Raw genomic sequence first — 19,724 nt, 5'->3', positions numbered from 1 at the left:
AACGAGCGGCTTTCATGATGCTGGAAAGGAAATAAAGTTGAGACTTTGGAAAACTTTTCCACTGTGTTTTTTTCTTTTTTTTTTTTTTTTTTATCATGGAATTAATGATGAAAGAAAATTCTTGGTCTTTGCTTGTTTCCTTTCTTCTTAAGATTTCCACCAGACTATTTTCAACAGATGAATTCCAGCCCCTAGATCCCACCCAGGAGCTTATATTTCCTCCGGAACTAATGGTAATTTATACTGGTCATAGACTATTTTTCAGCTCTGTTTTATCCTTAGTAGTCCATAGTTCAGAACTCATTCTGAAGTTCTGCTTAGCAGTAATTCATCAGAAGAAATGTCATAACATTTTAATGTAAATCCAAAATTAAATCCCTTTTTTTTCCAGGGAGCTTATTGAATATTCACATACAAAAATTAATCATAGTGGGGAAAATGAAGTGGCAGAACTGGCTATTTGGTGAGAAGACAAGTAATCCAAACTGTTTTCAGTGCAGCACCTGAAGATAAAAGTGCTTCTTAGCAAACTGAATGGCAAACACTTTTTAACATTGGCAAAACAAAGCATTCTCCCCATTTAGTGGCTTAATAGTTTAGTAGGTCTTTTCTGTCAAAATGTCAGCCTCAGCCACCTAGACCAGGGAGTGTTTATCCCCAGTGATTAAAGCATGACAAAGACATAAGAAGCTGAAGTAAGGGCACTGGAATGGCAAATGTCAGGCATCCTTAATTATCGACAGCAGTATTTGCTCTAGAAAAAACCGAAAGCTGTTTGGTTTACATTATTCTCAATCTATAGATTCAAAGCCCAATTCTCTGTAACTAGCTGGCTGCTTATGGAGAAAGACTGATAGCTGTGGGACAGGAGTTCTTCCCCCTGTGTTTGTACTACCCTTAGTTCACAAGCTATTTCCAAGTGTTCAGTGAACAGTGCTAGAACAGCCGTAGACATCCACATGCATGCTTAATCTAGAAAGGGATGCTGCTGCCAGTGTCATTGGTGACCTCCAAGCAGGCTAATTGTGGAAGCACCTCCCTAAGTATTTTTTATCACTTTTCTAATAATTTCAGCATTTAGGGGATCTATTCCTACATTTTTTGCTTGGGGGCTAATATAAATCTTTTTTATTAGCCTATTGGAATTAATTTAAGATATTTCACCTATGCAGTCTAGAAATCTGCCACTGTGCAAAGAGCACAGCATAACAGTCCCATTTCTGTGCAATTTTGAAGGATTAACTAGAACTGCCATTGTTTAAGAACTTCTTTTGACTTTCAGTCTCATGTCTATTAGACCTTGCATCTGTCTATACATCTAAATATTTAAATCTGCCATATTTCCCCATCAGAGAATGGCTGAAAATCAACCAAAAAGAACTCTGGTTTTTTGTGGGGAGCGAATGACATGGATTTCTCCTGTAAGCTTAGATGAATTACTGGATCTGAAAGCTGCCCACCCCAAAGCACCTCTTGTTGTTGGGAACACCAGTGTGGGTATGTATACAATCAGAATGGCTCGTGTTGCCATAGTTCCAGTGTGCATGGGAGGAATAGGGCTATGTTTATCATTCTTTTTGCATTTTCATCCTTAAGCTTACTCTCCACTATGCTGGAGTTGTCATTATGGAAAATGTCTTTTGTCTATGTCTGTTCCTATCTGGTAGGACCTGAGATGAAATTTAGAGGCGTGTTCCATCCAATTGTTATTGCTCCTGCAAGGATCCTGGATCTGAATGTGGTGACACACACGGATGATGGTCAGTAGATTTTACTTTGTTCAAACATAGGAGATTCTTCTGCATCAAGGGATGCTGCTCCATTCCATAGTGCTGAAGGTGTGAAGTGATGTGCGTGCCTAAGCATGCTTGATTCTTTCGCAGGTCAAGGTGGCTGTGGCCACCATCCCAGTGCAGGATACAGAGTTTTGTCTTCATGACAGTCTGCAGTACTTACCAGAAATGTTATCTTGGGCCCTATTAGTCATAACAGTGCAAGGGTTATTATTCTGGTAATACTGGTTCTGGTGCTAAGTCATGCAATATTTGCTTTGTGATCTCTCTACCCTGTTATGCTGTATAGTAGAGAGAGACCCATACAGAACCACAGAGTTAGCAACATTGCATGTTTAGCTATATTAGAAAAAAGGCTGTGATTACACTGACCTAGCTAATATGCATTAACTAATCTTATCTCAATCATAACAGCATTAATTATTGTAGATTAAAAATTTGGTACCTTAATTTATATATTTAAGATAAGCGTGGATTTTTTTGTTAAAGTTAGACTAGGTTGTAGTTTTTAAATAAATTCTGTTGAAATTAGAAATAACAACTAGAAATAGATTTAAACCTACTAAGCCTAAATTAGGCTAAATTAAATGATAAATTAAATATAAAGTTTTAAGGAAAATTAAACCCTATCTCTAATGCAAGTTACTTGCTACAAGCCTGAAGCCACTTTTTTGAAGTGGTAAACTGTATTTACGAGTTCTGTCATTGCATTTAGAATATCTTTTTTATTTCAGATCAGTCTACCACTTGTAGTCAATGACCAGTTTGTTCTTAGCTGAAAAGTGGTTGGGAATTGAAAGGAAGCAGGGAGAATATTTATTGCTTCTTTTAATCTAGAAATAAAATCCAGTTATGAGAAGGTGAGCCTTTGAAGTTCTAAAAAGAGAGATATGCAATTTAGTTTTCCAGCCAGAAATAATATTTCCTCTCTTTAATCAGATTTAAATACAAAACATGTTTTGATTAACTTTTTGTTGTAAATACACAACATTTAGTATTGCTGTACTTGATTAATTAAAAAGGCCATTTTAAAATTACATATATTTTGGTTTATATTTTTTTATTTAATTTCGGTGTTCATTTAAAGCATTCATAGATTACATAAATACAGTCTATTAATAATTTTGAATAGAAAGGCACTGTTTACCATTTTATAATACTGACATTTTTATCAAGTATAAACTTTTAAAAATGTATAAATTCTCAAATAGATTCATATGGTTAGAGTTGTCTTTCTAGTGGGAAAAAGAATACATGTTCAGTGTTAGGACTCTTTGGGGGTTTTTGCACCTTAGGAGAAAAATTAGAATATACATATGCAAAGCAAGATCAAATTATGATGAAAATCATGTTTAAAGATAGGAAAATCCTGTTGAAAGCATTTTGAAGCTTTTCACCTTTGGGTGAAACATGACCTAAAAAGTTGGTGCAAGGGAAACAGTTGGAACGGGCAGCTGGAAGCAGAGAAGAGATTTCCCTTTTAATAGAAGTGATGAGATATTAGCTCAGTTTGATCATTTCAGGAAATACTATCCTCAGTCTCCTGAAATGAAAGGTCACAGAATCTTTAATTTGCAAAGGCCCCTCACCTTATATTTGCCTGTATTCCACATAAGCAGTCTGAGCTCTACTGTCAGAACATAGTTCAAAACCCAGGCAATAAGCAATGCACACGTTACACTTTCATAATCTTTTGGTTACAGGATTAACTCTGGGAGCTGCCTGCAGCCTCTCTCTAGTGAAAGACATCTTGACAAATGCAATCTCAGAGTTCCCTGAAGAGAAGACAAAGGTTTTCTGTGCTGTCTTGCAGCAATTGAGAACTCTGGGTGGAGAACAGATAAGAAACGTTGCTGTAAGTTGTGAGTTACTTGCAGTAACAGTTGTAACAAATTGTAACAAATGTGAAATTGTTTCTGACCACATGTAAAACTTGCATTTTTTATTTTGTTTTTAGCAGTGAGTTTTCTATCAATACATCTTTTTTCAGCTTTTGATCTTTATAAATTTATATGTAGTCTGCATGTTATATTGTCACTTAATATAAAGCTGTGAAGATGATGGAGAAAAGTGACATAAATTAATTTTTTTCAAGTCATTAGGTGGAAACATCATAAGCAGAAAATCAACCTCAGACTTGAATCCTGTTCTGGCAGCCAGCAACTGTGTGCTCAATCTGGCCTCAAGAGGTAAGAGGAGATAGCCTGTCTCTGTAGTAGTGCCAGAGGTACAGGATCCCATTGCATGGGGAGAGGGGAAATAACAACAGGTGAGCATTTCTTAAGGAGCCCTTTTCCCACTCTCATACAAGACCACATCTGCAAGAGATGCAATTTGCAAAGAACATGTCAAAGGTTCTCATGCCAAGGGTAAGCATTCAGACCAAGCAGACCACATATACTTCTGTGGGCAGTTAATTACTACAAGCACTCATAGAACCTCATAATTTGGCTACCTTCCCACTTCCCTGGTAGTTTTTTTTCTTTAATTGATGCTTTGCCCTTGTTTTGAAATCACCATCTGGCCCTGAGGAAAGCTCTGACTTCTTGTTCCTCTTAGATGCTTCTGATACAGAACCACTAGTCCATGCCCATTTCCTCAGTTTTCTTACATCACTGTATATATACTCACCTTGACCTGCTCATTTTCTTGTGCACTACCTCACCATTGGAAGGTTGATGAAATTATTGGTAATCATGAGCTATCTGGTAGTACAGAATTGTGTGCTCTCCCTTCTAGATGGCTTGTGTCCTTTTTGCTGTTGATCCAGAGTGCCTGTTGCCATTTCAAAGCATGTAATACTCCACTCAACATCCTGAAATACATGTTCTTTAAAGGGATTGTTTCTGAGCCAGGATTTCTTGGAACAGATACACAAAAGTTATGCTGTGTCTTTTCTGCGACTTCTTCCTGTGCAGATTGGCACTGAGAGAAAAAATACCTGTCAGAATGTCATTCTGACAAGCAAAAGTACAAACATTTGCATGTTCTTAACAATTCTAATGATGTGTGTACTTATTTGAGTGGTGAGTAGGATCACTGATACTTCTTTCTGTTAAACTACTGGGAGAGGGTTTTAGGCGTTTTCACAGGTTTTTAAAATATTTCTTTACAAGCAGTAGTCGGTGAAACATAGGAAAAGTCGATTATTCAAGAAAATAAGTTTGCAGAAACACTGTTAGTTCTTAGTATTTATTTTGGATCACATTGTAAGAGAAAATGCTCCTTCCAATATCCTGGCAGGCTCATAGGTGGGAGTCGACAATAATCTTTATGTATGTAAACCAAGTGTATTCTGGATGGAATTGCAAAGGCAAAAATCTAGAAACACCAGTGCTGCTATTCCTATTAGTGTTATTTTGCAGGTTCACACTTCAGCAAAATAAAATTCCTTTAGTAAAGTTTTGATGTCACACTAGTTATATTTGAGGAATGCAATTTTAATCCTAAATTATATTCTAGGATGAACAGTTACAGTGTCATCATCATACATAACATGAAAAACACGAAGAAAATCTTTCTGTAAAGCAGCCAGTCTTGAAGTATCAGGTTCATTGAATGTGATTGAAGTATTTTAATATATTAACCTTTAAAAAGAAGATTATCTGGTTCTAGAAAGTCTTGCAATAGGTCAGGGCTACTGCAAGATAAATATTGTCTAGAAGTAAGAAATAATTTATTTTAAAATGCATTGGACCTTTTAGGTAGCATGTGAAAAGTACAAAGGACATAGAAAACTAGAAAAAAAGTACACTTTGTCTTCATCTGCCAACATAGTTAAATTTCACACAGGTGAATTGCTGTGGATTTCCATCTGTACAATATTTATGCCTCTGTGTTCTCGCAGAATGACAATTCTACTTGACAGTTGTATTACTGGTACAGTTGCAGTTCTACCAACAAAACTCCTTGCACCAATTAAGCTTGTTTAATTAATAGAATCAATTATACATGTTAAAATGTTGCCTTTCCAGAAGGCTTGCTAGCTTAACTGTGTAGTGATGTTGACAAACCCGATGTAGCATAGATTAAGTGTTCAAAGGCCTATTGCAGATTTAGGTTCCTTGCAGAATTTTCTCCTCTAGCCTTTTGAAAATCCCATAGAAAGACAAGCATAGTCACTTTAAAAATAATCTACCAGGAAGAGAAAGGAAAAAGCAATAGTATTTATTCCCTTCTGGACTCCTAGAAGTGTTCAGAATCTCAGAACAAAAAAGAAACCAAAACAAAACCAAAACAACCCAAATTTTTTATTATTTTTTTTTTACTTTTTCAGAACTTGTCTCCCATTCACATTTCTTCCTCATCCTTTATGCTTTAGAAGGAAAGATAGTGATGACAGGAGCTGCAGGGATTTGGAATAGATTGAGAGGAGTGGGGATGGGATTGTCATGGCAGTATCAGAAGGGAGGATTACGGAATGGGGATTGATCTCTGGGCACTTTCTGGTGTTATGATACTACGGAAGATGGAGCAGTCATTTGTATTTATAGAGCATACTGATAATGTTTCATGTAAACTCTGCAGTTATTATTTACTCAGGAAGGCTGCAGGTATTTCTTGCCAATTAAAATACGATTGGTATACGTTAATTACACAATTGTACATAAGTCTCTGGTTTTGGGATTTTTTTAGGAAGAAAGCGACAGATTCCCTTGAGTGATATTTTTGCAGATGGAGTTGGTAACAATACCATCACGTCAGAAGAGATCTTAGTCTCTGTCCATATTCCTCATTCCAGGAAGGTAAGTTACGAGTTTGTTTAGATTTGCTTTATGCACAGAGAAAGACTATTAAATAAGGAGCCAGAGGCATATATAGGCATAATACCTATGTTTAAAGTAACACTATTACTGCTCACATTCTGAATTCTTTACGTTTGATCCTGTTGGTGCCATACTATGTCCCAGTTTTAGCCAAAGAACACAACTCGGCGGTTAGTTGGTGATATATAAAAAGTGATGTTCTGACAAAAGTTTACCCTGAAATGACGAGGGCAGTAGGAATTGCCTAGACCCCCTGCAGAAAGGGGTCTTGGACAAGCTGCCATAGTCCTCACCAAAGCAGGCTGCTTACCTGTGATATGGTTGGCACCAAGCAGGTAAAGCATTGTCATGTCTTGAAGATATTTTCTTAAAATGAGATAAGATTGGACACGTGCATGGTGGTTCCATAAATGTTTCTGAATTACAGTCTTTAACTGCTATTGTGTTTGCAAGAGTGGATATGGGATTTTAAGCGAGTTAGGAGTCATGTTACCTGAGCACTGAAGTTTGGCAATACTTTGAAGCCTCTGTGCTTTTGTACTTGTTATAAATGCAACTCCACTCCACGAGATCCCTGTCTTCCACCTATCTATCATGAAAATATCTAGGTCATCTGAACAGTGTAGATGATGGAGGATTGGGTACAGGCTGCTAGAAAATCAAAGACAGTAAAGCTACTGAAAGGTCAAGAGAAGGAAGAGTGTGGTCTTGAATGCTCGGAAAGTTGAATTTGGGCTCTTCATTTTTTTATTCTCTTACTTTACATAGTGCAATAGCAAGTTCTGCTTTCAGATACTTAAATGTCTGCTGGTTACCCACATCTCTCTGATCTTGCTTAGGGGGAGTTTGTCTCTGCATTTCGACAAGCACCAAGACGGGAAAATGCCCTCCCAATAACCAATGCTGGGATGAGAGTCCTTTTTCAAGAAGGTACAGACATAATAAAGGATTTAAGCATTTTCTACGGAGGTGCTATCTCGACCACAATCTGTGCAAAACAAACCTGTTCGGCACTTATTGGAAGGTACAGTATCTCTGCCTTCTCTATATCTCGAAATAAAGGGACTTTGAGAGCTTGGGTGCACTTCCTTGGAGCATGAAAGTACAGAAAGATTTCACTTGCCTGGCTGATGCCACATATGTTCAAGTGAATGATCTGGTCCAACCTTAATGATGACTTTTCAGGACCATTACATTTTGGAGTCTGCACATGGGTGCAACTCCAATGTAAAGTATGCAGAAAGATATGAAAGAGACACAAACTGTGAGTTAAGTGGGTAAAATATACATAGCCAGGTGTGCACCTGAACCCAAGCATTGGTAAATGATGCTGTGTATGTAGGTTTGATAATCCCCTAGTATCCACATTCTTGAGTCCTTCAGTTTGGCTCTAATAGGTACAATGTTTGAGAATTTCAGATGTGCCCAATAAGCTTAGGAGCACAAATCAAGCCTTAACCTTTTCAATATCTCTTCATCTACAAGATCCTAATAATATCTGAAGTTAATCTCTGACATTCTCTCCCACTTTCCAAGGTTTGGAGGAAAAAATTACAAATAATTCAAGCAGTATAAAACCATTTGTCTAAACAGAGTCCCACTGGACTCTCACTATTTAATATGCAACTTCACTAGTTGAAATACTCATAATTTTTTACTGCTTTACAGGGTTAAATTTATTCTAACAGATTTATATTTTGATTTTAGGGTTGTGTAACTATGGAGCTGAGATACTTCAGGGAGACAGCCTTTTCAGAAAATGTAACAACTATCCAGCTCTAATCAGATCCCCTGAAAGCATCTACAGATGGCATCAATATCATTATCCATTTTTCTTTAAATATAAGATAGTATCTGCAGAATAGGGATAATCTATAAGATTGTTAAATTAGCTTTAAAGCTGTAATAGGTTTTATTTATTAATTTATTTATTTTTAAAAGGCTGACATGGCACTCAATTCAATTGACTTAGGGGACCTCACTTCTGTGAGCAACATTGATCTACACTGTTTTCAAAATTGCAGGCCATTATTAGAATCAATATTTTTGGCTTCATTGTGAGCAAGATTATGCCTGTGATCCATGGTACAAATTTATTACTGCAATTTGTATTTATTTTTTTGAGTCTTGGTCTGATTGTTTCTGTCATTCTTCCTGACAGACACTGGAATGAACAAATGTTGGATGAAGCTTGCAGACTACTTCTTCAAGAAATTGCTCTTCCAGGCTCAGCCAGTGGTGAAAAAGTAGACTATAAGAAAACTTTGATAGTCAGTTTTTTCTACAGATTTTTCCTGGAAGTATTGCAGTCATTGAAGAAAATGGTAAATTAGTTCTCCATGTCTGCTTTTGTGCAAACGAATGAAAGGGCTTTTTTCTATCTGTTGATGCTTCCAATTTGTACAATGTGTTAAATGCTGTCTTTGGGGTTCAGATCTACAGAGGAATGTAACCATTTAACTCCCAAAGTGATTGATGGAGAGATGCCCATTTAACTTTTAGGTGCTCAGATGTCTTCATTTTGGATATTAGGCTTAAAAAAAATAAATTGAGTAATGTTAATGCAACAATATATTGATTATTGAGCTCCCAGGCCCAGAGAAAACATAAGGTCTTCCTCCATCTGTCTGTAGCTCAAAACATAAATGGACAAAATAGAAATAACATATTTGGAAAGCAACTGTAGGTGTTAAACAAACCCTTCTTCTTGTATGAGTTGTTGACTGGGAGAGGAGGACTCTAAAAATTCACTTCCCAGTACTTTCTAGGTGTGATTTACTTGTTTTTGTCTTATATCTGTTCTTATGAGGTAAAATATCCCTTTTGCCTTTTTTGTTCTCTGCTACCTTGAACTCTTTCCTCTGAATTACCATTATTAGGTAATTTACTATTACCAGGAGTAATAAAAAATAAAAAAACCTGCCAGTTTTGATCAGACCCCAGAACAAAGCTTTTATGACTATATCTGCTTTGTGCTATTTACTTTAAACAATCATATGTGTTGAATCCAATATATTTTTAAATATTATTTAGTGAAATCTCAAAGCTCTACATTGTTTTAAAATTGTTGTTTTAGAACCTTTCTAGCTTGTGAGAGTCTTGAAGGAATTCCCTATATAAAGAGTTTGTATTTGATGATTTTGGTTGTTAGCTTTTTTAATTGGAATATTCAAAATTTGAGTTTTAGTAATAATTCTTTTTCAGGATCCTTGCCACTATCCTGGCATACCTATGGAATATAGGAGTGTCCTACAAGATTTCCAAACCAAAATGCCTCAGAGTATCCAAATATACCAGGCAAGTGATTTTATTCTAAGATTGTTCTGTGCTTTATAAGACTTGGTTAAAAGTCACAGTTCAAGCATGACCTTGCTGTGAAGCTCAGGTACAAATTTTCTAAAGGATTGACGGCAACAGGCTGTTAGTGGTTGATGTTAATTGTATCGTAATTAGAAAAACCTTGTCTGTAAAAATAGGTTCATATGGTTACACTTTCTTCTTCTAAACAGTTCTCAAAAGATAAACATGCTGCATGAACTCCATTGTCAGACTGCTTAAACATGGTATGTTGCAGTGTGCAACACAACTGGGGAAAAAAAAAATATTGAAAAGCCCAAGTCTACAGTTATCACTATAGTATTCTTGTCTCAAAATACACTTCCCTTAAGATCTCAGAGGGCTCTTAGGTCTTACTGTAGGTTTAGGAATCAAGTTGGAGTTTGTTATAGCAATCTGATCAAATTAACAAGAGTGTTCAAGGAGAAGGCAGCAGTAGAGGGCAGCAAAGAACCCTTTGGATTTTCTGAGCTTGCCCTTGTGACTAGATCATGGTGGGAACTCCTGCAAGGATTTTTGATATTTTGATAACCTCAATACACAAATTAAAATCCCAGGTTTTGGAAATTTAAAGAGAATTCAAATGAAATCTAGGTGAACTTTTCCTTTTTTTTTTTTTTTTTGTTTTCAGATATTCTCTAGAAAAACATTTTAGCTTTAAATGTTTAAATTTGTTCAAGTTGTTATCTTTAGCTTTCTTCAGAGTTGATCTAAAAAAACCACAAAACATTACAGGCTTATAAAATGGGCCAGCATCAAAGGAACTAGTTCTTTATGACTTTTGGCAATTTATTCCCCAGCTGTAAGAAAGTAACTAAACTGAAATGGAAACAATTTGTTACTCAGATCAGTTGGCATTGAGCAACAGAAATTATTTAGAAACCAGAAAATCTGGTTTTTTCATTTTAAATTTCTGTCTAACTTTTGCAAATCCATATCTTTTTTTCTGGAGTTTCTCATCTGGACATTATTAAGCTTATAAAATGAAGGAGCGAAAATAAGAATGCGTATCCTCAAAGTTGAATACCTAATCATTCTGCTAGTGGAAAAGTGGAGATGGTTTGGCTGAGACAGCCATTTGAGGAACTTTAGGCAGACGAGTGAAAAATGTCAGTTCTTGGCCTGGGACTAATAGCAGAGAGTGTGCCAGAAAGTGCCAGAGGTAAGAAATGTGTAGTGGGGACACTTGTGTGCTGAAAGCTATAGAAGAAAAAGGGTTTGAAGACGTGAGCGATGTAGTAGTTCTAAATGTAGGAAAGGAAACAGTGTGAACACTGACCCAGAAATCGGAAGAGTGTTCTGGAAGTTGCCAATAATTAATTGGTGTGGCAGAATTAACTGGCAACACTGAATTAACTTTCAGGAAAGACTTAGCGAAATAAAATTAATAAGACGCTAAATTCATCCACAGGTGCAAGGAAATAAAATTGGAAAGTAAGTATTTAAACAGCATTTTCTCACTGGTGTACACTGATCTGCTGCAATCTTTCATGCAAGGAAGACAAATCTTAGGAATCTCTACAAATAGCTCAAAATACAACACCAGGCACTGATAAAATACAGAGCAGAATCTTGTGAGAATAATTCAGAAATTATCAGAGCTTCATGACACCAAACAGTAAGGGAGGAAACTGTCCTTCTGAAAAAAAGCATTGCTGTTTGTATCACTTTGATGTAAATGATTAGGGAAAAAAAATCCAAGTAGACAAAACTGTGCAAGGCTCTCTGAAGGCTTCTTACGAGAAGAAATTGAAGAAATGCCCAGGAACAGCAGTCAGGTCCTTTATCCACATCTGTTTTTAATATTGAATCAGAAGATGATAATATGAACAGTTGTTCCTTCATCTGATTCTTTTCTGATTACTGTAAGAATAACATGATTATTCTTTTGTAACTGTTTGGGGTGTGTGTATTTTTGACTGAACAGGACATAGACCCGAGTCAGTCTCCCCAGGATCCTGTAGGACGGCCCATTATGCACCAGTCTGGAATTATGCATGCCACTGGTGAAGCGGTTTATGTTGATGACCTTCCTTCTGTGGATGGGGAGCTCTTCCTGGCTGTCGTCACTAGCTCCAGAGCTCATGCTAAGATTGTGTAAGTGTTCAAAGTGTATCTGCAGAATGTGTTGTTATGAATTACTGACTGAGATTTTTAGAGCAGACTAATGAGTTATGTGTATATGGAGCAGCATGTCTGATACCTGCACCAGCTCCAGTGCTGGAAGCAATATTGTCATTCTGGTAGAAGACTCTTTGGATTTAACTGTCTCACCCCATATTACTGTACTAATAAGGTTGAACTGTTTATGGTCTATAAGCCAACCTAGACCTAGCCTAGGTATCTCTCTGAAGTGCTGAGCTGTGCAGTGCAAAATAGGCATCAGAACTCAGCTTTACCAACATAGCTTTGAAACCTCAACTCTATTATGAAAAAAGAAAATTGTTAAAAATGTAGAAAATAGTGTTGCAACATTGCAACAACAGGGTAGCAAAGCTCATATGAGGAGAGGAAGATGGGAAGAGGATTTTGTTCTGAAAGAAAACGGTTTTCACTTATGTTTTTATACTACCAAGATACACCTATTCTAGCAGTTTGTTCAATGTTCACGCACCAAAATGCACATATCCAAGTTGTTTGCCCAGCATTCAAGCACCAAGACATGTATCCAGGTGGGCTGGTCAGGATTAATTGTGTGACAGAGCAGACTGGGGCTGCTAGCTATAGAGCATCTCATATTTCCTGGCTTATTCTTAGGTTGGTGATAGTATGTGGGGTTTGGATGTGCTCTTTTTGGTACACTCAAGGAGCTGACATCCCCCTCATCTCAGTGACTCAGTAGGATTTATTCACTCTCCTTTGTCTTCCAATCTGAGTGTTCAGAGAAGATACCTGTAGATGTGCTGGGATCTTGATGACCTGCTAAACCAGTGCTATCAAAGCATGGCTTTCTTATAAACCTTCTGCCTTTCTTTGTGATCCTTCTACACCCATCCAGTCCCATTCATTCTCCATTTATACTCGTCTTGCCATTTCTGTTGTAATTCTGTAAATTAACTTTCTGTTTTCTGATGCTTATTTCTATCAGTTTGATATCTGTGTGGACCGTGAGGTCTTAAAAAGTTGCAATTGTAGCATCATAATTGTGCAGTAATTTGTATTAAATCAATGCAGTTCAGGAAGTCTAATGGGCTAATGATTTCCCTGTTGCATCTACAGTATCTCCTAGAAATGAAGCAGGTTAGTAGAATTATAAATTGCCTTTAGCCTGCATTTCTTTGCATGCCAGAGACAGAAGGAAAAGATATGTCTGAGCCTATGAGCAGATTCTGGCAGCACAAGAAACTGTGTTCCCTTCCCCTGTGCAATGCTTTGTAAAGCTAATGAATTACACTTCTCTCTTCCCATATCCCAATTAGATCTATAGATACCTCAGAGGCTCTACAAGGACCAGGTGTGTTCGATATCATAACAGCTCATGACGTACCAGCTACAAACGAGTTTTACTATTCTGATGATCCAGAGATTGTATTTGCAAGAAACAAGGTATAACTACAATCGTTATTTAAATACTTTTCTTAATTTTTACCATTTTTCTTCTTTTATAATGAAATTTTACTTGCTGACTCTTGGATATCTGTATTGTGTTTATGTCAGGGAATCACTTTAGCCATAACACTTCATGATAAAGTTCTTACAGTTTTCTCCCACTCCCTTTTCAACCTCAAAATAGCTGGTATATATTATATTCTGCTTAGAGAAAAATATATCAATCAGAAGAATACATAGTAAACATCACAAAACCATCTGAGTTGCTGGGAGAGTATATTTCATTGAAAGTTAGTCTCCCAAATCACTTACCCATTTTTGAATACTGTATTTTTCTTGAATCTCCAGTTGTACTGGCATTTTCTAATAATTTGTTAGCTTCATGGGTGGTCTAAAAAATACAAAAGTCCTAATTCAAATCTAAATTCTAAAAAGGAAATATGAATAGTGGTTACACAAAAGAAGAATATCAGCTGCACATATGGGAATAATTTGAATCCACTGTTCCATTAGGTGATGTGTATTTTACAGGTGATTTGTGTGGGTCAGATTGTCTGTGCTGTGGTTGCGGATTCAGATGTTCATGCCAAACAAGCAGCTGCAAAAGTGAAGATAGAGTATGAAGCGCTGGAACCAGTGATCTTAACAATTGAGGTACAAATAGTTTCTTTTATCTTGCCTTTTTATTATTTTATCTATTTAATTAGTGGCAGCAGCAGTTCACACTTTTCACTTGCTTTTTAAACACGATTTTCTAAGGAAACAAGGTGAATATGAACATGCAATTAACCAGTCTGCCAGACTCCTTATAAATACATTTTCAACCTTTTGGCTAATTTTGACCACTTCTGATTGATAGGCAGCAGTCTCAAATGTATTAAGGTCTCACAAGTTTCATAATAATACACATAAGAGTACAAAAGAATTGTTTTAAGGTTCCCAGTGAGGAAAAGGCAAGGAGCATGCTGGTTGTATATAATTCTATTGCTAGTTACCAGCTGGGCAATCAGTACGTGGCTGAACTGTCAGCTCCTGATTATCTGTAGCATTTTTATCTGTTGTCCAGCTAGCAAGCCAACAAAGTTAGGCAGGAGATGTACAAGTGTTGGGGGAATGTGATGGGAAAGATATTAGGGATTTAGAAAATTTTAGAAATGTGATGTGGGAGTTGTAGGGGAAATGAACTTATGTTGGGTTAAAGAAATGAGTGGAAGTAAGGAATAAAGAACACATTTGCAGGGAACCAGCATTAGTTCTGGTAGTCACTTTACAGCTTGTTTCTATAATGCATGTGGGGTATAACTCTGTTATACAGTCTTTCTGGTATAAAAAATAGAAGTAGGCTCTTTTTAAAGACTTACGAATTTTACTAACATTTCATTACAGTTGAAACTTAATGAAGTCTTATTAAAAATAAAGCAAATCATACTTAATAAATAGATTCCATGTTTACTTAGTACTTGTGATTTCTTCCCCTCTTAATGACATCGCTTTTTGGGTGATGTGGTTCCATTCTTATTCTGTGCTCTCTTGGTCACTTGCTAGATGTATGAGAGGAAAGAGCAGGTTGAATAAACTGAATTCATTCCCTTTGGAAACTGCTATCATCAGTAACACAAGATACATCAGGAAAGAATTGCTGGAACTGAGTACACAAACTCATCAACAATGACAATAAAGTGATGAAATACAGTTGTTTGTTGACTTTGGTAGCTGGTGGTTCAAATCTCTGAAGAGAATGTTGTTTCTCCTGAGAGTAAAATGGCACATCAGGCTGAGAACCTTTAAACTGCTTCAAAAAAAATAATTCTGTTTTTCTCCACTGCAGGAAGCTATAAAGCACAACTCATTCTTTGAGCCAAAAAGAAAATTAGAACAAGGAAATGTTGATCAGGCATTTGAAACTGTTGATAATATAATTGAAGGTAAACCGCAGAATACATTTGTTACTAAGTTGTTGTCAGTATTTGGATTTGTCTGTCTGTTTTTCAAGTCCCAGTTCTGGCTTTTCTCCATATAGGAAGAAGACGTGATTAAATCTAGTGGTCTTGTGATTCTGTTAACTGCATTCAAGCTTTCTGAATCCTCTGTCCTTGAAACAGAATCGCACAATAATTAGGTTGGAAGGGGATCATCTAGTCCAACCTCCTGCTTAAAGCAGGTCCAGTTAGAGCAGGTTACTAAGGCCATGTCCAGTCAAGTTTTGAATATCTCCAAAGATGGAGATTCCACAACCTCTATATACACCTCGTCCAATGTTAGACGACTTTCATGGTGAATTTGTTTTCTTGTATCAGGTTAGAATTTCTTATGTTAATTTCTTCTTATCTCTTTATCATGCATCTCTGAGAGCAGTCTGTCTCACTGTTCTTTACACCCTCCAACTAGGTAGTTGTAGACAGCAATAAGATGTCACCTTAACCCTTTTCTTCTCATGGATGAATAAATGCAGTTCTCTCAGCCTCTTTTCATACATCCCATGGTCAAGCCCCCTGACCACCTTGATGGCTGCCTTCTTGACCTGGTCCAGTATGTCCATGCTTTGTTTAATTTATGTTTTATTTAATGTTGTCACCACTTGTACACATAATTGTTCTGCTCTTAATCAAGTTCTGTTGATGCCACTGGAACAAGACCAGTTTAATCCTTTAAGGAGTTTAATCTGTGTTTTTATTCTAGATTTTGCTCCTTGATACATGAATATCAGAGGATTTGGCGCTGAATACTGTAATTTACATGATGATGGGCCATTATTCTTTCCTAGTTAATTTCTTCTGTCTTTTTTTCTCAGTAACACTTGTGTTTTTCTCTTTGGAACAGGGGAAATTCACATTGGGGGACAGGAACATTTTTACATGGAAACTCAGAGTGTGCTTGCTGTTCCAAAAGGAGAGCATAAAGAAATGGATGTGTATGTGTCAACACAGCATCCAGCCATTATTCAGGTAATACAGAGCATTCTCAGAGAAAGTGGTTGAACCCGTGACAGTAGAGGTTTTTAAGATTATTTTTAAAAAACATCTTAACAGTTTAGAAGCAGTAGGAACACAAAATTGCACATCTGGACTATCCAACAACAAATGCTTTGTGGGACTGCTGTATCCTGATAAACACTGAACACTACACTGTGAGGATAAGTCCTCACACTGGACTGTGAGTAGAAGTCTCTAATTTCCCTTTGACCAAAATACCTCATGTCCTGCTATTGCAGGCATGGGGTGCAGAGGCTCCACCGTTACCGTTAGCTTTCCATTGAAATAAGGAATAGTCAGCACCTTGCAGAGTCAGACCTTGCTGAGGGTTTGATCAGCTCTAATAGCTGTAGGTGAGACTGCTGCTCCATGCCAAAATCATAATCATAGAATGGCTTGGATTTGAAGGAACCTTTAAAGATCATCTAATCCAGCCATGGACAGGGTTATCTTTCACTAGATCAAGTTTCTCAAAGTGCTGTCCAACCTGACTGTGAACACTTCCAAAGATGGGACATCCAGAACTTCTCTGGGCAACCTGTTCCAATGTCTCACCACCCTCATTGTAAAATATTTCTTCCTTATGTCCAATTTAAACCTATGCTCTTCCAGTTTAAGACTGTTGCCCCTTGTCCTGTCAGTACAGGCCTTGATAAAAAGTCTTTCTCTGTTTCTTATAAGCCCCCTTTATATATTGAACAGTCACAATAATGTCTCCCTGGAGCCTTCTCTTCTCCAGGCTGAACAATTCCAACTCTCTTAGTCTTCAGGGGAGAGGTGTTCCATCCCTCTGATCATTTTCATGATGGTAAATGGTAAAACAAGGCTGACATAAGGTATGGTCTCATAGCAATAGCTACAGGGCATGAAACTGATAGTATTTCAGACTCAACACTGGCATTTTATGTTCAAAACCCAGTTCAGCTCCTTTTATCATTTCCATTATTGTTATATTGCCAATAGCCATGAAGCATGAACCATTTTGTGTTTGAGAAAATTATTTGAAGCAAGAACATTCCTGACACTAGCAAGACCAAGATTATTAAAAAACAAATGGTTTTATTTGAATTAAAAATTAAAATCAAATTTATGATCTTAGTAATAAAAATAATAAAAACTGATATCTAGTTTCTTTGTCTTATACCTGAAGCTTCTTACTGTTTAAGTAATGAAATCTAAGGGTATTATTCTTCAGTTCTGTCCGTGGCCCATTCACAGTCTCCATGGTAGAGATTTTAAATGTGAACAATGCTGAGTGTTTGTTGTTTTCTTTTCCTTGCTTGTTAACCTATGGTAAAAGAAAGATTATTTTCATCTGATTGAAAAACCCAAACAAACTAGAAACATCTATGGAACCCTTTTCTAGACAAGATTTTTATTTCAGAACCTAACTTTTAGGCTTCATTTGAGGTGACATAAAGTATTAAAACTGGTTTTACAGGAGATGGTAGCTGCAAGTTTAGGTGTTCCAGCCAACAGGATCATGTGCCATGTTAAACGAGTTGGTGGAGCTTTTGGTGGGAAACTCCTGAAAACTGGCTTACTGGCATCAGTTGCTGCAGTGGCAGCAAACAAGTAAGTGTGATATGTGTGTATTAGGATATGAAGAGAAAATGGAGTAAACAAGTTTTGCATTTTGGCAAAAAAGCTTTCTCCTTTCCCAAAGTTGCTAACCAAAAGGTCATAAAATCCTGACTGTTCATATTTTGTAAGACTGTTCAGTGCATTTCTTTGTTTTGTTAAACTACTTATGTTAAGCAGCTCTAGTCTCAACTAAATTAATGGGACTTGAATAAATTGGTATTAGTATAAGCTAGAAATATCCTTGAAATGATTGAGCATTTCAAAAAGACCAGTCCCTAACTACTGAGGCTTTATATTTACATTCAAAACATGACATTAACCATCCAAATGTGAACCTCACTGGCACAGCAGGATGCAGAGGGAAGAGTTCATGAGTGGAACTGCTTTTAAGAACCAGTAGTTCTAGTTCAGTCCCAAACATCTTTCAGTCAAAATTAGCTTAAATCTATTAGGTATTATGTTTTTGCTAATACTACGTTGATTAGTTTAGTAACCTTAACACATAAAGCTCCATCCCACACACTCCAGATTTTGCAGCACAATATTGGCAATTAACTGTCAGGGGATAGTAACCTCTTTTATAAGCATAATTGATTTGCTGCAGAATGCTCATCAGGTACATCCTGCCTTAGCCAAAATCACAGAATCACAGAATCTTCATGGTTGGAAGGGACCTTTGAGATCATCAAGTCCAACCATACACACACACAAAAAGCCCCCAACAATCCTGGGCACTAGAGCATGCCCTGAAGTGGTACGTCTACACGCTTCTTAAATACCTCCAGAGATGGTGACTCCACCACCTCCTTGGGCAGGCCATTCCAGTGCCTGACCACCCTCTCAGGAAAGTAATCCTTCCTAATATATAATCTAAACCTCCCCTGCTGTAACATCATACCATTTCCTCTGATCTAATGATCTTGTAATCTGAGGGGTCAGCTCAATACATTTCTCTAGTAACTACTGTCATTGTTGTACAAACTGCTTTTGATTATTTTTGGCCATGTTATCTGTGTTTTGGATTAACCAGGCCGTGCTAAAAATCTTTTTTTATAGTTAAAACAATCTTTTTTTATTGTTAGGACCTTATTTTACATCTTATGTCATGTTTTCAAAAGTAACTATTTTAAATGGTATATGTATCTGTAGAGTAATTTTTATATTTTTATTATTATCCATGTTTTGGTTTTATCCCAAGGCACTCTATTTCAGTATGATTCTGAATAGCTAAAAGGCGACTATTTCTTGCTTAAGATCGAATGCTAACTGCTGTGAGCTCACTTAACACAGTTCAGTCTTAACACTGAAATAACAGTTTCTTCAGAAGAAGTTTTCACTGAGTTATCTCATTGGCTTTCAAGATGAAATTAAAATTTTGATATGATTGTAAATGCAAAAAAAATGAACTCTGGACATAGCTTTATGCACATATTTAAGCTTATTATATTCAGATTAAACTTAACTTTATGTTTATATGCATGGCTAGATCTGGATACATGATGAATAGCCATCTGTTGAGATTGTCTCTTATTTATTTATTTTTTTTATTTAGAACCAGCAGAGCAGTCCGTCTTATTCTGAGTCGAGGGGATGATATGTTAATCACTGGTGGCCGACATCCTTTTATTGGTAAATATAAAGTGAGTGCCACAAGAATTCAGTGAAAAAATACCTGCCCACATTCTGTGAATAAGTATTTAAATGTTACTGGTTAATATTTCTTC

At 36.7% G+C, this 19,724-nt stretch overlaps 1 protein-coding gene across 1 annotated transcript in view; it reads left to right on the top strand.

The window, feature by feature from the left end:
* Nucleotides 1-19,724, top strand: part of LOC106895343 (aldehyde oxidase-like) — a 43,654-nt gene that overhangs the window by 8,977 nt on the left and 14,953 nt on the right. Inside the window, exons 8-23 of the mRNA XM_014954721.1 lie at nt 153-233; nt 1,353-1,497; nt 1,668-1,760; nt 3,497-3,648; nt 3,889-3,982; nt 6,429-6,538; nt 7,399-7,583; nt 8,721-8,883; nt 9,764-9,856; nt 11,823-11,992; nt 13,315-13,441; nt 13,976-14,098; nt 15,273-15,369; nt 16,265-16,389; nt 17,858-17,991; nt 19,553-19,640. Of these exons, the coding sequence (XP_014810207.1) occupies nt 153-233; nt 1,353-1,497; nt 1,668-1,760; nt 3,497-3,648; nt 3,889-3,982; nt 6,429-6,538; nt 7,399-7,583; nt 8,721-8,883; nt 9,764-9,856; nt 11,823-11,992; nt 13,315-13,441; nt 13,976-14,098; nt 15,273-15,369; nt 16,265-16,389; nt 17,858-17,991; nt 19,553-19,640 (1,980 nt within the window). The remainder of the gene's footprint in view (nt 1-152; nt 234-1,352; nt 1,498-1,667; nt 1,761-3,496; nt 3,649-3,888; nt 3,983-6,428; nt 6,539-7,398; nt 7,584-8,720; nt 8,884-9,763; nt 9,857-11,822; nt 11,993-13,314; nt 13,442-13,975; nt 14,099-15,272; nt 15,370-16,264; nt 16,390-17,857; nt 17,992-19,552; nt 19,641-19,724) is intronic.

The sequence above is a fragment of the Calidris pugnax genome, unplaced genomic scaffold, assembly GCF_001431845.1.
Source record: "Calidris pugnax isolate Ruff unplaced genomic scaffold, ASM143184v1 scaffold103, whole genome shotgun sequence".
In the NCBI taxonomy this organism is placed as follows: Eukaryota; Metazoa; Chordata; class Aves; order Charadriiformes; family Scolopacidae; genus Calidris; species Calidris pugnax.
The sequence above is the reverse complement of the archived record's forward strand: the minus strand, read 5'-3'. Positions and strand labels throughout refer to the sequence as shown.